This window comes from Anomalospiza imberbis, chromosome 4, assembly GCF_031753505.1.
Source record: "Anomalospiza imberbis isolate Cuckoo-Finch-1a 21T00152 chromosome 4, ASM3175350v1, whole genome shotgun sequence".
Classification (NCBI taxonomy): domain Eukaryota; kingdom Metazoa; phylum Chordata; class Aves; order Passeriformes; family Viduidae; genus Anomalospiza; species Anomalospiza imberbis.
The window spans coordinates 39330569-39354515 of NC_089684.1; the positions used below are offsets into that span (position 1 = coordinate 39330569).

Here is a 23947-nt window from a genome sequence, read left to right on the forward strand (position 1 = left end):
CTTCTGAAAGCACCCTGTGCATTAACTTCAGTTTTTAAATAGTTCTGAAGTTGTCTGGACTAGCAAAAACCTACAGCAATCTCTTTGCATTAAACACTGCCAACCACCACAGGATATCACAGCTAATAGAGTCCTGTTACACATCCTAGTGGGAAGTTCCCAACCTAGCAACCAAATGAAGATGTATAAATGGCTGACAATGCTACCAACCACCTACTGTAGCTGGGCTCAAAGAAACTTCCCAGAAGAATCACAGTTGAAATACTGACAAAAGAAGTAAAAGCAAACATTAGCACCAGCCTGTTTCTTTACTATGAACACTTCCAAAAGTACATCAAAAAGTGGATTGAGGATAAATGAACATTCATCCACATTACCAGGCAACAACCTACGAAAAAGTTATGGTAAATAGGAGCAGAGCCAAGCCCTCTCTTTGTGTAAAGAACACTGCTATTGGAAATAATCTCTCTCTGTTCTCAGCAGCCTTGGGGAGGTGTTAGACAACAGACAAAAAAAAAAAATCGCAGTGCTTCACAAGAATGGGATGGAGGGAGAGAGGATAAAAACAACTACTGGTCACCATGTGGTTTCTTAAATCAAAGATGCTGTTGATTTCCTTTAATGAACTCTAGCCATAAATTAACAGACATTTCAAATAAAACCTACTGAGATCCTCTGTACTTCACAGTGCAGCTGTGCTGCTTATCTGAAATTATTTTAAGATGTGTCTGTAGGGGGGAGAAAATCATCACACTACCTCTTCTTCAGGAAATAAAATTTCAGACTATGTGGTAGAAGAAAGTATTTTTTTCTTACTTGTTTCAGTTCTCATTTTTCAGAATTTCTGTTCTATTGGGTGTTAGTAGCTACCCCTATCACCAGGAGAGATTCTGTGCATGCATACATGAGACTGAGTGCAGTTATGTGTATTTACACATACACCTATAAAATTTATTCCTTTAGGCTATTCCTTTTCTGAATGGTGAAAAATTACTTAAGCACATAAGGAGCACGGAGTAAATAATCATTTGTACACAAAAAAGAAACATGCTAGAGTATGTCAGATAGAGCTCTCACTAGCTTAAACACTCATTTTTAAATGAACAATGAACAAGTGACCCAGACTGACAGCCCAGATTCACCCACCAGACAGATTTATACAGGAACATTTTATACGATGTCAGCATATTACACAGGTTACCAGACATCCAACTGCAGTCCAAACTCTGTACAGATTTTGTAAAGCATCCCCAAAACCATCTGGAATCTTCAGCTTTTCAGAGGAAAAGATTTAATTTGACAGACACACGACCATCTTTTTATTCATCACAAGTCAAGGTGCCCAATTGACTTTAACTGCCCTCTACTAATTCCACATAGGAACCCTTCAATGCTATTGACAGTAATTAAATAATGATAATACATAAAAGTAATTTAAAGCTGTTTTTTCCCTCTTTGTGATGAAATGTCAAGATCAGTGATTTTAAAATCAACCGATTCCTAGAGCTGGAAGTCCAGTAAGTTCTTAGTGCCTGCAGAGACTTTTGTTTGGACTTCATACATTCTTCTACATTCCCAAGGAAATTCTCAGCTGCTGAAGGATGTAACTGAATGTGTTTAGGTGGCACAAGCATTGAATCACTGCCACAAGCAATAGTGTCCCTTGGGACTGACACACCAGGATTTAGTCCCTGCTCTTCCAGTACTGCTCCCCTCTTGGTAATGGGCATGCTCCAGGGATTCATCTCTCCCAGGACAAGATATCCTTCACTTCCAGTGGACATGCCTTCCACAATGCTGTTAATATACCTGCTACAGGTTCCAAGCAAATATAAAGCAAATTTCAGCTGGTTTAAATGCTAAGATGAGCTTTTACTCACTGCTCTAACATAATCCAAGCTGAGAATAAAAAAGCCACAGTTCATATACATCAGGACGAAATAAGCTAACAAGCACTCCTTGGAGCCATAATGTGAGGTAAATAAATTTAAATTTTGCAAGAAGTCTTGTCATATTTGTCCAGAACAGTACAGAAGAGCTGCAGATGGACTGAAGAGATTCATTGCTGTATGACACAGGAAAAAAATGCAGACTCTTTGTTTACCTAGGCCTGTGGTTTCTAAGTACCAACTTTTTAGTACGTTCATTTCTTGACTCAAAGTGAAAATGGGAATTCACCCTTTTCTCTTTTTTCCTGCCCAATGTGCAGATGGGGCACATTTTCTTTCACTCCATCAATCCCTGCCCCCCCACGCACAAGCTTGCATACATGTACCTAGCCAGTGGAAAAGAAAAAAGGGTTACTCATTAATCCATTCTACAAAGCTTTCCAAACTGAAATGGGTGGGCTCTCCATCTCCAGCAGGGAGCAATATATAGGTAGGTGCAGAGCTTACCTAAGCACAGCTCAAACTGGAGTGTCATACTTGAACAGCATAACTTTGCTCCTGGCATATTTTAAAACAGAACTCATCAGGATGAAGAGGATGATTATTTTCTGCATGCTTTTCTTCTGCTCCACTATGGTGCTGACTGCATCTTCACCCAGAACATTAAAATACAAACAGATTCAAAAGAAAATTATAGACTTAGAAAGTATGGTGAAAGATAAGGTAAGTGATGGTATTTGTCATAATATTGGAATTCCTTTCAAGCATTATATTATTGCATAGCATATATCTTGTGAGGGACATCACTTTCAAATGTTAAAACTTTCCTAACTTAGATTTGTTTTATTTTAGGATGCTGAATTGCTGCATACACCAGAAAGCCTTGTGGTGAGACTGCTTTAAATTTTTTTTCACCATTATATAATTTTGATATTGTACTGGCTTATTTCATTGACAAATGGAGAATGTCTTCTTCACATCTCTGTCCTAGTAATCTTAATGCAAGCTAGACTGAATAAGAAAATATTTTCTAAAAGTTCTTTTTTCTGGATATTTGATAACAGAAATGTTTATATTTTGGCATCACAATTACTATTTTGCTATTGTATGCGTATCATAATCCACCAACAGATCCAGAATTGAACATATTCCATTTAATTAAGAAATATTGCTAAGAGTAGGGATTCATCCTACAAAAAGCAGCAGTACTTTTGGGGATGCAGGTATTTGGAGCGGAAGTGCCTCCAGCTGCCATGAGCTCCAGCATGGCTGAGCTGCCCCCCCTTGCCTCCCACGGCAGCCAAATGACAAGAGTGGCACTACAAGGCCATGTCAACAAGTGCCTCCTCTCATGTGCAGTCACACTGCTCTCTCTGTTTGTGCAGGGACTATGCTACCAACAGGAAGATAAAACTGCATCTGCAAATATTCTCTTCAGATTATAACTAATTAAAAATACTAGAGCAGCTCCCCGTGAACCCCTTTTTAATACAGATACGTATTTACACATTATTTAGTACTGATATTTTGCATCTTCCAAGGTTAAGATCTTCTTATAAACAGTGAGTCACCAAGTCTGTACACTCTCAAAAGTGGTAGGATGCAGGATGCGCTGTGAATTTAAATGCTAATCATAGTAAAATCACGTCTTAAAAACTTAGAGGGTAAATGCATGCTACTTTGATAATGTGCAACATGCAACTGAGGTGCAGAGCAACCTGTGGCTACCTAATATTGTACTTGTCTTATTAGCTGTCTTAAATTTTTGAGCCCTATTTTGTAGCACAGACAATTTTGATTGACATATAAAAGCCATCATTATGCAGTAAAAGCTGTAGGCATTCTTAAAAATTTATCTCCACAGGATTCTAGACTCCCTTGCAAGCAGCTACAAGAAGAAAGGAAAAAAAACTCACCTCATTTCACACAGGTTTTGGTTAGCCTTTTCCTAGACTTTACAGCTCAGTGCATGTTTAACTTGCCAAAAATATACAGAAGCACGACCAAACCAGATGCATTCCTTTGAATTGCTAGAGACAACTTCAGTGCACAAACTCAGTGCTGGGCTTTTTCCACTAAAACTCCTTCTAACTTGTGGTGTCAAAGTGAAAAGGAGGAGATTATTAGCTGTCATTTTAATCCAACATTTGCTGTGCCTCTGAAACTAAGCAAATACAACTAGTGACTAATTGCTTAATGAGGTTGTTGGGGTTTTTTTCTTAAAAAAAGTCATGCTCAACTCAGGAAGGAAAACAACAGCAGCTTAGGGCTTTACTGTCTTATTCTGGGAGGTCCTAAGTGCCTCCTCTGAATACTAGAAAAGATAGAAAATTCACCTATTTAGAACCTAATAAGTTGATACGGGTTCAGCTTCCGATGTAAAACATGAAAAAAAACATTAGTGTGCTAATAGTAATTATCACCAGCAACCAAATCATCATCAAACTTTTCACCCTACAGGGTGACTAAATAGTGTACCGCAGTGTGACAAAGCAGCACTCAAGGTGATTAGGTGCCATGACAGGCTATTGAAACCCAATTAATTAAGAAGTTGCTCACATAACCACATTTCAAATATCAAAATATTTGATTTTTTTTTATTATAACCTGCTCATGCCAGATTTGCATTTGGTCTTGAATATAGAGAAAATCACCTCTTACAACATTTAGAATTAGGTGGTTTATCCCAATCTATTTTGGCTTCTTTGAGGTTCCTTTGTCTGGACTTAGCCCGAGTTCAATCCCACACAATTTCCTAGTACCCTCAACAATGAAGTATCCTTTCCCTTGAATAAAGAGAAGTTAGAGGACATCAATTCAAGGGAAAACAGGCTGAGACTGAAAAAGCAGTGTTAAGGCTGAGGTAATTCCAGCCTGGAGGGCAAACAAGCTCTCCTGCTGGTGACTTGCACTGCAGCTGAAGTACCACTGAGTGACACGATGCTGACTGTGCCCTGGATCTCTATCTCACCCCGCCGATCACTAATTCCGGAAGCAAGGGCTCTACAGGCTCATCTGTAAAGCTAGTTTGAGTCAGATGCAGAGTACTGCTGCCAACTGCCTCTGATACCAATATTTTACACATTTCTAACCCCCCTCAGACATTTCCAGTGGTCTGTGCTCCTTCATGCCTCATCCCTGAAGTGCTCAGCCCTTGACAATACCCCGGGCCCCACAATCCTTGTGGTGCCCTGATCGTTGGCTGCCTCAGCTGTAAGTGACAGCTCAGCAAAACAGAAAAGGCAGCACAGATGAGAAATGCTGGTTTCTCAGCTCAGCATGAATAAGAACAAAAATGTTTTCAGTTTCAGCTGGAAAATCGATCTCTTTAAAAGACGAGTACTGTTTTTTTCCAGTAAGCAAGGCCGGTTACGGTAAGGATGCTTGAAACAAATATAAATGTGTGGCTTTTAAGGAAAACAAAATATTTTATCTGACCAACACAGAATGTTGCTAGCAAAATGTGCTATAAGCAACATCCATGAAGGCTGCCTTGTCCTTGCCCAAGCAGCAAACTCCAGTGACATCTCGTAAGGCAGATGAGACTCAGCTTGGGTAGCAGCTGGTATGCAAACAAGGATGATGGCTTTGGAGCCTTTCTAATATGTGTAATCCTTCTTTGGAAAACAGAAAGCAACTTAAATTGGCTTCAGTAAACATTGCTTTTCTTTCTCTGTTGACTGTTAGGTTAGTTTTGGGGATAGTTTCTGCATGATTTCTGATGCTATCATCTAACAACGTTTTAACAGTATTTGAAACCACGCAGTTCTATGTAAATTCTAATTATTAACTAGGCATTATTGGAAAGGGCACCAAAATGAGAAAGAAAAAAAGTATATTCCCACACATAGCACTGAGAGATATTTGTAATTCTTCAAAAACAAAATGCTCGTGCTTTAGTTGGCAAAAACCTACTACACGTAACTGATCTATTCTTCAAGATTTTCTTTCAAATGCTGTCATGATTAATAGCCAAGAGGACATTTATTTTGTTAGGAAATACTTAAGTAATTATGCAAGAACAGCCAAAGTAAATCCTCAATATCACTTCAATATCAAAAACTATTAAAAAAAAAAGGTACAGCTGAATATTCTCAGCTAATATCCTGGATACCTTCTTCTGCATATGGACCACAATCTAACATGAGCAGGAAAAAGTGCTGCAACATTGGCTTTAAAACCATTCCTTCTTCTCCTACCCTAGGAGGGATGCCTGTCCACAGCTGTGACCTGCTTCAAGAAGGGCATCCAGAAATTACAACCAGCAAGCAGCCAAGAAAATGAGGCATTCGCCAAAGCCATTAGAATCGTGAGGAAATTCACCTACAGAGACTCTGGAGAGGTAGGACTTCCTCACAGTGCTCAGAATTGTGATCGTTACTCCTTATTTTCTATAGCGATGCCTCCTGAAATGGGGGAATTGTAGAAAGCAAATCTCTTAGAAAAAGCAATCTGCTTTTCATTACTTTGGAAATTAAAAAGTCCAATTTTTGCACTTTTGGGAGAAGCATTCCCTGTGACTCTAAAAAGTCGCATACGTGAACTTGGCAACCACACAATGTGCTGGCAGAAGGACAGGGGTCACTGCAAAAAATGTGAATGAAAGGCGTCATTACTAAATTCTTTCCCTTTTGAAAGAGCTTGTGTCAGAGCTTTTCCAGCTAGAAAAGGCATTGATTACAACCCTCTTGATTTTTCAGTGAGAAAGCTTGAGGTTTGATTTAGGGTTGTGATGTGTTGTTTATAAGTGCCATGATTCTCTTTGTCTTCCAGCACTGTGAGTTTACATGTGAATCTTATGAGAAGAAAACCCCCAAAGAATTTTTGAAGGGCTTTGAAAATCTAATGAAAATGGTAAGCAGAGTACATTCCTCCTGGGTGCTTTCTGACATTTTGCAAACCATTACAGATACCCTTATTCTACATCCTTACTAACAATGTGTTGTTTTTACAGCTATTCAAGAACTAATCTAGGACACACCAGAGCTGAAGGCCACTGAAAATCTGTATTTTAAAGCAGACACTATGTTATATTTAAGATGTGAAAAATGTAAATACTTCCGAGTAATATTATGATGTGTTCTCTGTGTGTAGTAAGTGAAAGCTTCTCCCAAAATACTAAGGAGTCTTATTTGGACGGGTATTTGTAAGATGGATGCTATTTTGCAAGCAATTCTAGCCCCACCTTACAGGGAAAATTAAATTGTAATTTCACAAAAACAGGGTCTTGTAAGGGACTTAACTGTCCCCCCTTCTGCTGAACTAGAAATACATGAGATGGTTACTTTCGTATTTTTGCTTTGACCTTAACTGAATTCCATGCAGAGATTTCTGCAACTTTCTAAAGAAAGCTAACAGAAAAATTATCAGGGGCTTTGAAGCCTCAAAGGAATCTGCTTGGGCCGATTTCCTTTTTTACAATAATGCCACACACAGCGTTTTATTTGTAAGTTCTTAAACTGCATCTTAGCTAACTATGGAAAAATGTCCTGCATTTAACTGCCTTCTCAATACTGGAAAAAACATTTACAAATCATACTGTATGTCTGTGATTAACATCTTGAAGCTAATGGCACATTTGTCATGGGATTCAATAGGGAGAGATGTAATCCACATGCTGCAAGTGGAGATACAGGATTCTGAGGGGAAATCCTGTTTCAGAAAATGGAATTTTGTCTACACTGCCCCAGCTTAACATGATAAATACAGCAGAGGCATGACAGGTTGGTACAACCAGCCACTGCAAAATGTTCATTCAGTAATTGATAGTCAGAGTGAAACAGCTGTAATGCATACTGCTCTTTCTCACAGGAGAGCATTTACCCTCATAATCATGTACCATAAACACTATTCTCCTCCTGATTAATTTTTACAGTTTGTTATTTGCCATTTTTTCTTTAAAAATCTGTCAAGTTTTTTGTTCTGTGGAAACCTTCCTGTACAGCTCCTGAATCCTGAACATTTCTGTGGAACTATGGCCAGAGATATCATTGAAATTTTTTAAAATGAAAGTGAGTATCACAGCACTTAAAACTAGTTTTGGCAGCTTAATCATATACCCCCATATTCTGCTTGCAAGGATTCTGAACCTCTGGGTTCTTCCATCTGAGCAGTAACTGCTAATTTGCCCTGATCAGATATTAGCCCCACATGAGGAAACTGATCTTGGGAAAGAGCATAAAGCATTCGAGTAAAAATTAACCTTTCATCTCATTTTCTCTCTACTTAGTAGAAATGTGGTAGAGAGAGGAAACTGGAAAACTGCGTCTAGTGTTAGGATGGAAAATGACAAGCTTAGTTACCTCCAAAAATAATGAGGTAGTATTAAAAATATTTCCATTCCTACCAATGTCATCAGCCTAAAGGAAAACTAATACAAAAAGCTTTGCTGCCTCCACATTTTCACTGTCCTGAAATGTGAACCTCCTCAAAAATGTACATCAGAATGAGGAAGGAAGATCCTCAGGGCACAGGAAACAAAGTGAACTCTCCTTGTTTCTTGTGATGGTCATTTCGATATAGAACATCTTTTTCTTCTCCTTTCCTTTTTCTGTTTCAAAACCTGCTTTTCCTCTGTGTAATGTTCTATGTCATACCTCAATGTTTCCACATTACTGTATCAGAATTAACATTCTAAAAAATAAGTACCACTCATATGCAAGTAATCAAAGTACTGAGTTTAAATAATGTTCTTTCTGCACCTTCTATCACCATTTCTCTTACTCACCTACCCATGAAGTCCCTTCATCACCAATTGGTGAGCACTATGCAAAGCTGCTGCTGCAACTGCAACAGACAAAGTCCAGATAAAATTCCATTCCAGATTTGGATAAAAGCAACTGGGAAAACATTGAAGCATGTCCTGCAGTTGCAGTGTATCTGCTGATGTTTCTACATTTGTATTTTTTTACAAATACAAACTGGGGGTTTTAATCAAATGAAGGGTTTTAATCAAATGCCTTTATCATTAATTAAGTGCATTTTTATGTGAGTCCTAGAAGGACAACCAATAAACCAGCACTTCTAATGCAGCTCCATGGAATATTTGCATGTGCAGGGTTTTGGAGAAAGTGCTTTATTTTTGTACAAAGAGTACAGTATGTATTTCTTTATCTGTAAATGTGTTTTCCAGTACCTTGCTAAGTGCATTGAAATCACTGTTCTGAAAGAGCCTGTTAAAATCCTTGTTGTGCAGACAAAATGGGATTAGCACGCCCTGACAAACACAACACTGTGTATTACATATTTATTAGCAATCATTACAAAGCATTGAGAAGCAACGTTTTTACCTGGGATGGATATTTTATGAATGAAAAGCAATTCCCTACAAGAATGTCATAAGCTAACTAAGTACTCCAGCCTACACTGCAGCAATGCCAGAGTTTTGTCCAAGAGGCAGCATGTAATGCAGTAAGTAATGTACCTACTTCTATTTGGTGACTTGCTTCACTGTTTTTAACTATGGATTTTATCACACCATACATAGTGCTAAAGCTTATTTTTTTCTTGTTTTAAACACAATAGACTTGCTTATTAATTGAGGTTATTTCTTGTACCTGCAGAACAACTTAATTTAAAATGCTTACTTGTAGTATTCAAAAAACTAGTGAGAAACTGCAACAAAAGTAACTTTAGAGGGTTAACTGCTCAGAGATCTTGCTGAAAACTGAAATTATTGGACAAGTCAGTCCAGCTACATATGGAGAATATTAATCACAAAATTAGCACAGCTGATTTAGGCCAACACCACACCTCTGGCAGTGTCAGCACAATCACTGTGGGCAACTCTGTGCACTTCAAATATGCATTGATTTACAAGATGTGAGGACTCGTGTTCACTCTTTGATTTGTCAGAGTGATCAAAGACTGAGTGTATTATTCAGGGTGTACTATTTGAAGAACAGGATGAATGAAAAACAGGAAATCTGTGCAGAACAAAGAAGACATCACCTTGTTCTGCAACAGCATTCTCAGAAGGGAAAATGAAGATGCCTCAGGAGGAACTTGTGACCTTAGGAAGGACCAGACACCACAAATCTAAATGTGTACACCCTCTTATTTCCTTTCACGAGATGAACTCTCTTTGTACTAAGTGCGCTCTGCAGAAACTGTGTGTTTCATTAACAGAGTACATCGTGTAAGCCATAAAAGCTCATTACCTCCCAGGGAGGCTTTAAAATATATTTATGATTTTGATCATAAGTGCCCTTTGTAGGCACTTCGAGATGTGTTTTAGCATGGTATATACAATTTTGTATAATACTTACTTTTACTGAGAGGATTCTTTATTTTTATACCAATTGATTAATCTAATTTAATTATTTATTGCATTTCTGTAAAGGGAATGTTCGTACTAAGGACTATGTGGTCTGATTAATTTATATGCCTGTGATATTAAACAATTTTAGCTACTACCATTTTCTCTTGTTCTTTTCTTCAAAAACATATTTTTGTAGTTATCTGTGAGAGAACTATTCCCTATGGGCTTTCCAGCCACTTGTTTCACAGACGTGGTTTGAAGTGGAGTAAATTGTTCCTGAGTATTTCTGCATCTCACCAAGTGAGATGAATCACACTTAACTAACAGTTAAGTCTGGATGAATCCCAGCATATGTGATTCCTGCTGCTTTCCTGTGTGCAAAGACAGGAGGGATCCCTCCATCCAGTGGGAAAACCCACAGGGAATAGTTCTTACTACAAATAGGTCACTTCAAAACTTCCTTACAGTGCTCTCTGCCTTGCACTTGGGCTGATGACCCATGTTTGTAACAGGAGCAAAGGTGAAAGAGAACGTTTCCTACTCAAAAATCTTTGCCCAAGCTGCTGATCTCCATGGCTGCACTGCCACCTTTTGATGGCAGTTTGGAAATTCAAAGCAGTTCCAGACACAAAACCAGCAAGCTGAGTATCACTGTCATGACAGTGAGCATTGAGATACACCACAGACATAAGAACTAAGTTCTCCACCTGCCGTTTAGTTTTCCCTTTTTCTCTTCACATAGCTGAAGGTCCAATAGTGTTACTGATGTAACATCATGAAGACCATGTTTAAAAACATCCCTTACCACACCAGTCAGGCTCTTCAGCAGCTCCTTTCCCTTAGCAAGAGGATGTACAAATGGATGCTGTGTCCATGTGTCCCTTCCTTAAGTGTCCAACAACCTACCAGGAGTTCTCCTGCTCTTTTTAGACTCTTTGTAAACAATCCCCTTACCTCTTTCCATTTTTTGAAGATGACCTTATTATTAAACTTCACTGCCCACCCCTGGTTCTCCATCTTCCTCCCATTCTAATTCCCAACACTTGTTCTCCCAACCCCAGTTCACTTTCTTTCTCCTGTTACACTTCCTCCAGCTTCCCTTCTGTTTATCAGGGAATTTTCTGACACACAGATAGTGCAAGATCATCACGTGCACAATTCCATTAAAATGGAAAAAGAGCTGAACATAATGCTAGTGGTCCACATAAAGTTTAATTCCTTACCATCCACAGGAGAACATCTGACAACAAAGAAGTCGGAAAAATTTTCACTTCTAAGCCAAAGAAGTCAGAGAAGCACTCACAAACCACCTGTAGCAAGAGATACAGTAGGTTTCCTATCAAGCTTATCACAACAGATTAGACAAACACTGTGACAGAGCAGCTCTCTTCATCCTCCCTTAAATCCTTTAAAAATGAAGACACAATGAACAACAAAAGGGTCAAGGCCAGCACCACCTGATATGAGGACAGGATCTGCAGGGGGTGAAACACAGAAAAGTATTTGAGTTCAGCACCCCAAACCCAGCATTTCATCAAATCGAGAAGCAACTCCAAGTTTATCACTGCCTTTATGAATGGCTAGGAAATGCACCAGTGCAGAGAGCAGATCACTGCAAAAGAGGGCAGCAGGCAGCTGAGAAAGGAAAGGAGATCTTCGTTCTCCTCCTTCTCTTCCTGACCCCGCCCAGCTTGTAACAAATTAATCTACGAACCCTCAAATGTGGGGAATACAGTTCAAAAAGGGGACTTAACTAAAAATGCTCCCCATTTCTGTGTTCTCTTTTACAGGTACATTTCAAATGCCACCTACTTAATAATTCCTACTTCTTCCCATATTCTGTTCTTTCCCCAACACTTAACTCCTCATTCATTTCACTCCTCCCTTCTACCCTGCATCTCTCCTTTAGGGAAACCACTTTAGTTATGCCTGAAATTTACAACTCTTGCATTAACACCAGACAGGACAAAGCACTGGAAAAATCTTGCCACCTTACCTCAGAGGTACCATTAGAAGAAGCATCACCTGAAAACAAAGCTTAAGCAAAAAAAAAAATTTACAGGATCTGTGCTACTCCTGGGAGATTTACACTTCCCTTCAGCAAGGAGCATTTGACCCATTTCTAAATTTCTAACCCAGTACCTGCAGATGAACAGTTACAAGTATTCCTTATGGACTGCCTCTCCCTTTAGGTGCTCCACATCCTGTAAGACAGCTGCTACACTCGACTGCCCCCCTATTTTTATCAATTATTTTCATTTCCGGTTTTACACCCTGCAAAGAGCTGAGCAAACACCAGGTAACATGTGGAATGCAGCAGGTGCAGCTGGAGGTGGTGGGAAAGGTGTAGTACAAATTCCCAAACACCTGAGCTGGCATTAAGAATTTTTTTATGGCACTGAAGAACAAAATACTGGGAACCTACTACCTCAAGCTCCTTTTCCACCTGTTGCACTGGGCAGGGTCGGCTTAAACCATTTCCCACTTCTTCCCCCTACCAGCCCCAAACAGCTGCATTTTTTGGAGGGAGAGGGTGAGGTGGCAAATTATATTTGCTCTGGCTCAGTTCTCTGACCCAGACTCTGCCTTTTAAAACATGCCCTCGTGAAGTATAACTGCTCTGCATCAGAAGACTTCCCTTTAAAAGATGTTGTACAAGGCAAACTCAGAAGCAGACTGAGTTGGGAATTTTTCAGTGCAAATTCTTCTCCTGGAGGATAACAATTTGTTGAAACTGAAACTTTACAACTTTTACTGCAACAGTCTGACAAAACTTCGAACAAAAACCTTTTCTCAGGTCCAGGATGGAATTTCTGTTATAAACAAAAGCATGAAAACAAGAGCAGAGCAGAGTGCAGGTTTTTGGGATAGGAAGTGATTGCTGGAGTTGGGCTCCAAACCCTGCTCTGCTTCATTTGGCATTGGGACACACTCCACCAAGGTGCCAGAGGAGGTGCCTACTCCACAGGCTACTGATGGCTGTGGATCAGTCTCAGACTTTGAGTGCTTTTTTTATTAAAGCAGCTGAGAGTTCTCAACATCATTTCAGAGTGCCACAGAGGGGAATAAAGGTCAAAATTGAGAAAGTGACACTTCTGTGAGATGGGGAAATATTTTTCCAGCTAGTTCTATGTGGTTCTCATATTATTTGTCTCAGTGTTTGAGACAATTCTCCAGCAAATTTCCCAGTCTGACACATAAGCCTTTTTTAGGCTTTAAGAACAACTCAGTGGGCAGCAGAGCAATAAAGGTCAGATGAAGAGCAGCAGAGGTACATAGCAAACAGTAAATCCCTCTGTGGAATGAAAGAAACCGTAGGTTGAAAAGTCACTGGGAGAACAAAGATGGATAGTAATCTCATTTAAAACTTCTCCCTCAGTGAAAGTTTCTGTATGAGTACTGATCCATCAATAACCCATTTTGCAATCAAAAGCACCCAGGGTGCTTCCCCACGCTCCACAGATCTCCTTATTTTCCATCAAGACAAAGCACCAACACTACGAGTTCAGTCCAGTGAAACTGCTCTGTACCAACAGTCAGATATCAGCAGTCACATGGCTATGGATAATTCATGCTCAGTTTTTCAGGTAAAGAACAATGATTCATGTCTCAAAAGATAGGTTAAACATATTTTAAACTCTCTAAGTGTAAGACAGATACATAGTCCCATACATTTGTAAAATACTATTTTCTAATTGTCATCATAAATATTATTAAAATTCCAGTTCTTTCTGTTGCTCAGTTTGAATATTGCTTATATATAAAAAACTATTCTGACAGCATCCAGCTGTTAATGGTGACCAACTAAAAACTGGTCATGTTGATGGGTTCTAGCACATAACCTTAACAGGAGTTTGATAGTGATTAGATCTCAGACTTTTGATACCCAAAATCATACTAGAAGTGGCCCACCTTTTAATTATTATTTACACAGATTTCATTTGCTTTAGCTGCTTTGCAGCATAGCAAACATGAACCAGCTTCCCTGTTACTCTATACTTCTCCCTTATTTTGCATTGCATGGGTTTCAATTCCTAGCTTATCCTGCAAGATTTAAATGGTGAGAATTGGTCCTTTTCAGTGAAAGCAGAGGGATGTGACCTCAGGGAGAACACAGACTACACCTTGTACCTGATGCATGGCCACAAGCAGTGGCTACAGGAGGAGGCACCAGCAGATGGGGCCTCACAACAGGTCCTGTGTCACCTCCTGGGGTTTTCTGAGAACCACGCACCGGCCCAGCCCCAGCAGAAATGGCTTCCTCTGCACAGCTCTCTGCATGCTGCTCACAGCACTCAGTGTCCCTGAAAGTCAGGAGCAGATAATTTCAGTTTCCATTATTATCAATTTCCAAAGTACCATTCCACCTAATTAAAAAAATACTTTAATTAAAAAAAACAAACATTAATCACAGAGAAAGCTTACAAACCACAAAGCTCTTTTACAAGAAATTCTTCAGAGAATATGACTAATGCACCTGTACTTTTTAAATATAATAAAACATTGAGTCAAGGCCAACTCATACTCTTACTCTGATTTTTTTCTTTTGTTATTTTGTCCTTACAACCTTTCAATTATTTTGTCTATGGAAAAAAACATCAACTTAGTTTCTGAACACAAGTAAAAGTCCTTTCACTTCTACTTAGAATTCAGGATTCTCACAAGTGCTACAGTGCAAGAGGCCCCACACAATCCTTTTATCTACCGTAGCAAAGGAAATGCTTTTTACTTTCAGGGCACTGCATAATAGGTCTGGAGTTTTCCTAAATACAATGAACTTGCTGTTCGTTGGTTTGGTTTGTTTTTTTCACATCTCTGCTTCTACTGATGTGCAGAAAATGTCAAGGCACACACAGATTTAAAATGAATACTTGGATCTTTGTGTCCAAATTCTACATATGGAAACCTACTACTAATTGTCCGATTAAAATACATGCAGGATTTAGGTATTATGACAGAACACAAAGAATAAGAAATTCCATATACAGCACAAACTTCAGATAATATCAGTATTATAGTTGTCAAAGAGTGGACACAACTCCTTTTTTAACATTGGCAAAGCTACCTGGCTACAGGACTGGGTGATACTCCTATCAGCTGTTTGGCAAACACACAAAAAATATTATTATTTCTTTTCACTTACTTAATTTCCAGTTTAAATATTAAATTAGGTGGCTTAAATATTTTAAGTTTCCCATAAATAAATTAATAATCCTTGGGGACAAAATGAGTGAGAAAATGAACATGTGTACATCTGTAGGGTTATTAATGATGCTTCTGCTAATATTTCTGCTGAATATTTGTGCTTCCTGTTTAACATCAGAAATTCCTCTCCCACAGATCTTGATTTCACTCTCTGTTTTCTCCTTGGGCATTCAAGTGGAACCTTTTGACATTTTTGTTTAGCCATATATAGCTATGAGTTCTGGTGGCAGTAATGATACTGTTCTATGGGATGGATCATAAAATACTCAGTGTCTCAGAAAATATTCCCCTAGTTTTTCTGAACATAGAATCTAAATGAATAGATTTTCATAGATACCAGACAAAGAACCACTTGTAAAATTCTATATGGAGTTATAAAATAGGAGTTAATTGGAATAAAGCAATAAAATTACTTTTGGAATGGAGAGCTGCTCTGGAGATGAGTGTGTTTCTTCGGAACTGCATGTCATCATTCCTATTATTATTAAGCCAAAGTGCATTATTTTATCACCAATTCCATTGGGGGAAAAAATGAGCCAAAATCAGGAGACAGACATATAAGGTAAGTGTTCCAAAGCTGTATATCAAAATGAAGAAATTCATCAATGCAAATCAGTTCTTGGTTTCTGTGAGATCAGGATTAACAGTGGATTATTCAAAAGGAGGCACCAAGTTCCTGCAAAACGCAGCAGTGAAATTTCACTCTCATTTACTCATGAAGATTAAAGCAGAGTCAGCATCTTCCCCAGGCACGGGGGAGGCAGTGTCATAGCCAGAATGACAACATGGGAGCCTCTGAACCACAGCCCTGCTGAAGGTCACACTTTACCACTTACCTTGTAGGTAATCCTACAAAAACCCATAAAGACTGGGCAGAAAGGAAGAAATTAATATACAGTCATCTAGGAGAACAGGAAGAATTACGATTCTATAACCCAGCTAAAAAAACAGGAGAGGGAAAACCCTGAATTACCACAAGCAAGGATCTACTACATAGCATAGGGGGAAACCGCTACATTCTACCTATGAATCACATTCATTAATAATGAAATTATAACCCAAACCACAAGAGGTATTCTGTATCCTAACTTTTTTTTTTTTTTTGTTAAAAAGATAGGAAATGGGGTCAGAATTGCTATTTTTTCTCATGCTGTAAGAGAAATCTGTCTCAATCACACAGGCTTTGCACATTAAGATTGTGAGCTACTGGGAGATCCATTTTGCAAGATAACATTCGCAATAATAAGTATTTGAAATTAAACAAAATTTTAGATAGTTATTTAAGTCAAGGAACAAGGAGTCATTTTTGGTTGGAAGGCACCTTAAAGATCATCTAGTTTCAATCCCCTTGCCATGGGTAGGCACACCTTCCACCAGACCAGGTTAATCAAAGGATAATAAATGTGGAAAAAAACAAACAAAAACCCCCAAAAAACTTCCCTTGTACTGCATGACACACTACCCATATGCATATCCACTTCCTAAAGAGCCTCCTGAAACAATAGCCACTGAAAAGCATGAGATAAGCCATGATCTCTTATTTCACAGACAAATGCACTCAATTTTAAGTGCTGAAAGATTCAAGCTGAGAAACTCCAGCTGACATCTGATTCGAATTTCTACTATGTGCCATTTCTACATTTCCTCTACCCTGTGCTTTATCAGCTAGAGTTTCTCAACATAACTGGGCTCTTCCATGAATCTAGCAACATAGCCCAAGGCTAGGTTTAAAGAGGGAAAAGGCAGGGAATTCTTCCTAAATTTTTAAGCCTCAATCAGTGTTTTCCAAGGAGTGACATTTTTGGTTTGGGAGTAAATGCAAACAAACAATCAATCTGCCACAAACTTTGTACTGATGTCACAACATGCCTCAGGAAAATCCGTCTATCTCTTACTACTCTGTTTCCCACAGCAGCTGAGTCCTTTTCTACATAAATCCAAATCACAATTTTTCCAACAAGACTTTTGATCACTTCTAGTCACTTCTGATGTTTTTGGCAGAAGCAACAATTTTGCTATTACACCTTCAAAAATGAAAGAGAAGAGGTGTAGTAGGACTCAATAAAACTCAGTGGCTCATTTTCACACCTCCTAAATAAATTGGAAATGGATTCTTGGATTTAAAAAGTCAGAAAATCCTCTTGCCATGCTTAGGTGCTGGCATCCTAAGAAGTGACATCTTCCCAAAAACACCCTCCTTCTATCCATTAGATATTCTTTTTGCCTCTACTTCTTTGTTTTAGGAAACAGTTGGTCAGTTAATTCAGCAGTAAATGTTCTCATTTTCTTAAACCCTTAGTATTTTTAAGAGATTTTGATGTCTAATATTGTCCGTTGATATCATCTTCCCTTTACAAAGGGTATTATAATGACTTCCCTCTGTCATCATAATTTTCAGCCATGAAGTGTTTTACCGACTAAAAACTCCAAAACAAAAACATCTCACCAGAAAAGGAAAAAAGAACACCAAAAATACATATAACTCTATTAATAAAGCTTCAATTTTCAGATGTTCATGCTAACAATGGCTAATTCTTATACTCCATAACCATCTTGTCAGGATCAGAAAGAACCATCAACATTAAATCTCTTTAAAACAGCAAGATTAAAAATTTGATGGTAACTCCATATCAAAATGTGAAAAAAAGAAATAAAAATCATATTACATCAAAACAATCAGAAAATCCTTTGAATAGGTGGTGTTTCACAGCAATAATGTTTCATTTCCTTCTGGAAATATCAAGAGCTTTGTCTGGAGCACTCAAAAGCTGATCAAAGCCTCCTATTTTGCATGGAAAGCTAATTACCAGAAAAGGCTTCTGGAAAGAAGGGATTAGGAACCAGTGACAAAAGCCTGGCACTTGATTTCAATATCTGGAGACTCAAATTTTTACACCTCAATTTAGAAACAAATGGCTTGTGTCAGATCGGTCATTAAAGGCCAAAAGAAGAAGTATTTTGCAATAAGTAATTATATAAATCTACCACAAATATAAAAGCAGTTTTCTAGAATCAAAATAATAACAAAATTCCTTGTTCACTTCTCTTTCTGTAGCCTAAATCTGAAAAAAACACACTGCAAAGTCTATTATCACAATAATGATAAAAGGAAAGTAGCAGTTTCATGCATTGAGCATCTAAGGTGTAGGAAAACCTCCATTTCCCTACAGAAAATCCTCAAGCATCCAAGATATTTATTTGTATTTGAGGAGACTGAGGGGATACCTCATGGGAGTCTTCAGCATCCTCACAAGCAGCAGGTGCTGATCCCTTCCTTCTCATGACCAGGGACAGGACTTGAAGAAATGGCATGAAGTCAACCAGGGAGGGTTAGGTTGGCTATCAGGAAAAGTTTCTTCCCCCAGAGGGTGTCTGGGCACTGGAACAGGCTCCCTAGGGAAGTGGTCACAGCACCAAGCCTCAGAGAGCTCAAGTGTTTGGACAACGCTCTCAGGTACACAGCGTGACTCTTGGGAATGTCCTGTGCAGGGCCAGGAGTTAGAATTGATCCTGATGGGTCCCTTTCAACTGAGAATATTCCATGATTCTGTGATATTTATGGGCTACATCCTGCAGCAGATTGAAATCCTTCACTTCTCCCTGGTCCACAGATGGAAGGGGCATTTAGTTATCTGTTTTCATATGTTTTTTTTTGGTCCATCCCATCCTCCTCTCCCACCTTTGTCTCTCCCCTTCCAGAAAGCAATACCTTAGCATTTGGATATGAATGTCACTCCATGGCCAGCAGCACAAAGAGATGATTACAATAGAATAAACTACAGTAATTTTCATACTTGGTTCCACAACTGGTGTTTTCTGTGGTTAAAAAGGCAACTTCTCACCCTTCACACATTTGCTGGTCCCCACTCTACCTCCTGGAAGCCAGTCTTTCTCACATGCTGTACTTCTGATATGCCAAATCCAAAAGATGCTTTTCTTAAAAACTTTGAAATTGAATAGGCACAAAATGACACAACCAGGGACTTCTTGGCTCCTGCTCACTGATATAAAACCTTTTGTATTACTAAAAGTTTTAAAAGGGGATCTGGACAGTGCGAGGGGACCAAATGCTTACTCTCTCATGCATTTCATTATGGAATATATGACTGAAGTTGCTGTGATGCACTTGCCACCAATAAATCACTGTCAATCTTTCCCTCAGCGAGATATGGAAAATGAAAAGTACAGTAATTTGAATAGCGGTGGGCAAATTTCTCCATCACTTTTGCTTCCATTGCCAAATTTGTCATGAAGAAAGTACAGAGACCAAGTGAGAACCCAGCACCAAAATTTCAACCTCGCTTTCCACAGTAGGTTCTACTGACCTTCATAGCTGGCTATTGAAGCAGAAAATCATCCAATACACTATGTAATTTTGTCATTTTAAATCTTTTACTCTGTGGTTTAATAGACTTCTCCTATTCTATTAAGATTGCAGAAACCAAGGAGAAGTATAAACTCTAATCAGATCACTGTGGTCCCTTATGAAACCTCTAACTACATGATCAAAGTTTCTATTTCCTGCACTTTTTAATACTAGTGAGCAAAAGTAAATGGTAGCAGATGTGATGAGGTCACAGACCAAATGGTTTTATGGTATTTGGATACTTCAGCCCACTTTTCTCAGAGTACATTCAATTGCTTCAGAAGAACAAGTGTGAAAATCAGTCATATTCTTGCTGCTTCTGTGCTGTTCAGTCTTTCATTGCTGTTAACAGCCTCCAGAGCTGCAGAAATGTAGAAGCATCTTTCCCAAACTCCAGGAAACCTTGATGTGCAAGACTTAACACCTTAATCCTGCTGAACACAAGTCTTCTAGGAATTAATATTACCCATAATTGCTCAGTGGTGTGTTCAATGTAACATGACAGCAGCTTGCATCCTTCTGTATTTATACAGTGAACAGAGAGGATTTGGATTTCACTGGTCATAGCTGGGCATTATTATCATGTGAATGACAATAGCAGTGCAGGCATTTAGACAGAAAACTTGTTCTAGGTCTGAAGTGTTTCACAACTCTTGCAATTCTGCCACCCAAGAAGTCTCCACCGGTTTGGAACTTAATACTCTGTTTCGTAACTGGCTAAGTACTGCAGAAACTTACCCTCCCCATTCCAACACAACCTTGGAAAAACTTGCTTCTACCAAGATCCATGGATTTTCCAGAGCCTTTCATGACACTCTTTAGGCACCAAAGGGAAGAACCACACACACTGTCATGTCTGATTTCTCCACTGAGGCTGAGAGCTGGGCAGGAGCTGACACAGGCGCTACCCCAATCGTCCAGATCAGAGGCGAGGTAGAACACCCAATCTCCTCTGCAGCCCACGCAAGTGCATTTCCTTTCTGAGAAAACCAAGCTGCAGGAGGGAGCATGACGCACGCACAGGGCTCGCTCAGCTACGGGGTCATGATGTAGCTGGGGCAGACGTGCAGTTCTAGGGGCAGGCACTTCTGAAATCACCACAGGATTTGAATTATGAAATATGTTCATACCATACTGGATGAATTTCATTATGTCTCACACATATTACTGAGACCTTGGGCAGGGTATAAATTTGGCTCTGATCCCTGTACTGATGTTCCTGTGCCAAATCAACTGAACATAATTTTTCTATACATGAAACACACATGTTGAGTGGTTTTGAATGAACTAAAGATACTGAACTGCTGTGCCTAATAGGAACAGATGTAAACTCCTTAAAACTGTCGTTTTTTAGCAGTAACAAGGCATTACAGACATGTAAGAAATTCAGCTTGTCTACTACAGCATTTGCATTAGGACCCAAGATGGCTCTGCTCCATCTATGTTAATAAAATTATTTTCATCATGAGTAAAAGTTAAAGAACTAGGAATACTCCTTAGCTCTGAATCCCACTGACACAGAGGATTTTCCTAGCCAAAGGTATTTTTTCTCCAGCTTTACATTCAAATTCACCTCATGCCAGGTGACTAGTACAGAAATTTACCCTTGTAATCACGGATAAATTTGCATTTGTATTCATTATTTCTGTGGGGTACCCCTTAAAACACTCGCTCAAAAAGCAAATGGCAACTTCTAATTGTTTTTGGTGAAGAAAGGAAAGGGATGCAGTCCCCTAATTTCCAAAGAACAGCAGAGCTTCAGAGCTCAAGCAAGGGCAACAAACACAATCAAATTTCTGCTGTTTTGTTCAGCAAACAAGTAGGACAGTGAAGAAAGGCTTAAAAAAAGAGGCAATTCTTGTGGACAAAGTTCCACCTAATTTTGAGTGTCACAGCACAGGCAGACAGGAAGACTCACCACCTCTTCCAGTACCAGGATCAAAAGGTAAAACCATCAAATAAACCGAGCAGGACCCAGGATCAAAACATGCAGAGCCACAGTAGGCTGATGTGTAGAACCTGCCAAACATTTGTGCTCTCTCTGGATCCTAAGAGTGGTTCAAGGAAGTACAGGAATATCATACTGGCCTTGGGCATGGCAGTGGGAAAAACAAATCAGTGTGGGTAAGCCCCTGCTGTTCCTCAGTAAATTCCACACAAACAATCTGAAGCAAGTAGGAAAAGCGAGCGAAGGGAAAATGGAATCAAGAAAGGGAACTTTGAGAGAATGGGAACAACGTGGTAACAACGCCTGTGCACAACTGGGAGCCAGCCAGCACTGAGGGGTACCTGAACACCTTCTGTCCCTATCTAGTGATAAATCTAGACCATCTGCTTAGCATGTGCACTATCACCGCACTCAGCAAAGCAAGACACGGTTCTTTGTCTGCGGGCTGTAAGTATCCTGTATGATTATAACCTGACACTGTAGGGCAATTTTGACCCAGTAGGGCAATTTCAACTTGCATTCTATCATCCATTTCTTAAATCCAGACCCTGAGAACAGATTGGCAACAACCTGGCTTGCCAGTGTATGTACCAGCTTCTTTCCCACTGCAAAACAATAATATTGAAAATCAGAAATCTTTTGCCTTTGGGCTTTTGCTTCACTTCTCATTCCAAAATGAAAACAAGCATTGTTCTAATTTGAGCTACCCAGAGTAACTGACAGACCTCAGTTTCTTTCCAGCCACAACAAAGCACTTTTTCCTATTGACCAAGATGCTCTGATTTGAATTCCTCTTTGCAGAACACCTCTATTTGGCTTTCCCTAACATATTTGCGCCTCATCAGCAGTGCATTTATATTGGTCTCTACAGTTCTGCACCTAAAGAGAAGTGTGAACCAAAACTAGCAGAGGTTAACACTTGTATTATTTTGTGGGTATGCCAACAACACTTTTAACAGGTTTGGCGCACATTGTACTAAGAGGAAGTTGGTAACTAAAGTTTTGGCAACACTTCACTATGAAGATAACCTTAGAAAGTCCATTTGGATGTAAAAGGAAAACATGAGTAAACAGGACTAATCATCCTTGTAAATATATGCTGGACCTCCTGAAGATAAGACTATTCCTAGACAAAAAGAAGCTGTTCAAGTTCACCCAGAAATGTTGCAACAATTAAACTATTTCCTCTGTAAACACAGCACACCATCTTAACATGCAACATCCAACTTTAATCCTTACCCTTTATTGATCAAGCTTCCCAACTTTGCATTCAGCCATAACTCTCACAGTAATTCATCTTCTCATTCAGACTTGCAATCACACCATATTTTACCAGAAAACAAAAACACCGACTCCAAAGTTCATAACCTTTGTAAAATTACTTCCTGAAAAGTAGACTACAGTGACAGGAAACACCAAGGGCTCCCCATGCCTTCACTGAATCCACACCTATTCAACAATCACTGACAAGATTTTTAGAAAGATTAAACTTGTGTGTCACACAGCTCCTAAGGAGAGATTAAAGTTACTTTGCCTAAGGACAGGCTCTTTTATAACTAGAACATTTTTTATTTTTAAAGTATTCCCTCTTAATGTTGGTCCTTTCAATGGAAGATTACATCAAAGATTGGTTTTGTGAAGAGATTCCCAATTGTCAACTATTTCCAGGTCATTTTAGTCAAGCCTCCAAAACCAAAAGTTAAAAAAAAAAAAAAAAATCCCCACTGTCATCCTTGCAGGCAAAAAAAATCACTCTAACAATTACTCACTTTGGGGCTGGGTTTTTTGGCACTTTCTCCTGAAAGAGTGTCCCTGATCAAGTACAATATTCAACTATCTAATTCTGTTATTCACTCATACATTTAAATACTAATACATTAGGGAATCTACTGCATTTATCTGGAAACTATTCTACTTGTATCATCTAGCAAAAAGATGAGAAAAACAGAGAAAAGGCTGAAGAAGAAAAGTGGTAAATGTCTCCTTTTGATGGCGTAAAATCCACTGAAAAACAACTGTCACTCAATCCTTTATTCAAATCTTCAACATGTTTCCACGAGTCTCCCTACTGAGCAGAATATTAAAGGTTTATTTTCTATAGGTTGTTGCTTAAAATTATGAGATCTGCAAGCAGAAGTCAACCTCTGTTCCCCTAAAATTCTCTGAAACACAGTTAGAAAGTGTTAAATCAACAGACCATGATCAAAAATTGGTTATCGCTTTCATCAGACGTATGAACTCTGCTGTGGTTCCTGTCACTCTACTGGCAGTAATCTTGT

The 23947-nt window shown here is 39.0% G+C and overlaps 1 protein-coding gene across 1 annotated transcript; it reads left to right on the forward strand.

The window, feature by feature from the left end:
* Positions 1–257: 257 nt before the first annotated feature.
* Positions 258–6315, forward strand: IL21 (interleukin 21). Its single transcript, XM_068189201.1, has 3 exons — positions 258–2612; positions 2742–2777; positions 6094–6315. Exons 1-3 carry the CDS (start codon positions 2340–2342, stop codon positions 6313–6315), a joined length of 531 nt encoding a protein of 176 aa, XP_068045302.1. The 5' UTR covers positions 258–2339.
* Positions 6316–23947: the final 17632 nt, after the last annotated feature.

What these genes read in the sequence shown, in the direction of transcription:
- IL21 (XM_068189201.1), top strand. Translation starts at nt 2,340, where the DNA reads ATGGGTGGGCTCTCCATCTCCAGCAGGGAGCAATATATAGGTAGGTGC. An exon ending in AAAGTATGGTGAAAGATAAG is followed by an intron (nt 2,613 to 2,741) that starts GTAAGTGATGGT and finishes GTTTTATTTTAG; the next exon opens with GATGCTGAATTGCTGCATAC. An exon ending in ATACACCAGAAAGCCTTGTG is followed by an intron (nt 2,778 to 6,093) that starts GTGAGACTGCTT and finishes CTCCTACCCTAG; the next exon opens with GAGGGATGCCTGTCCACAGC.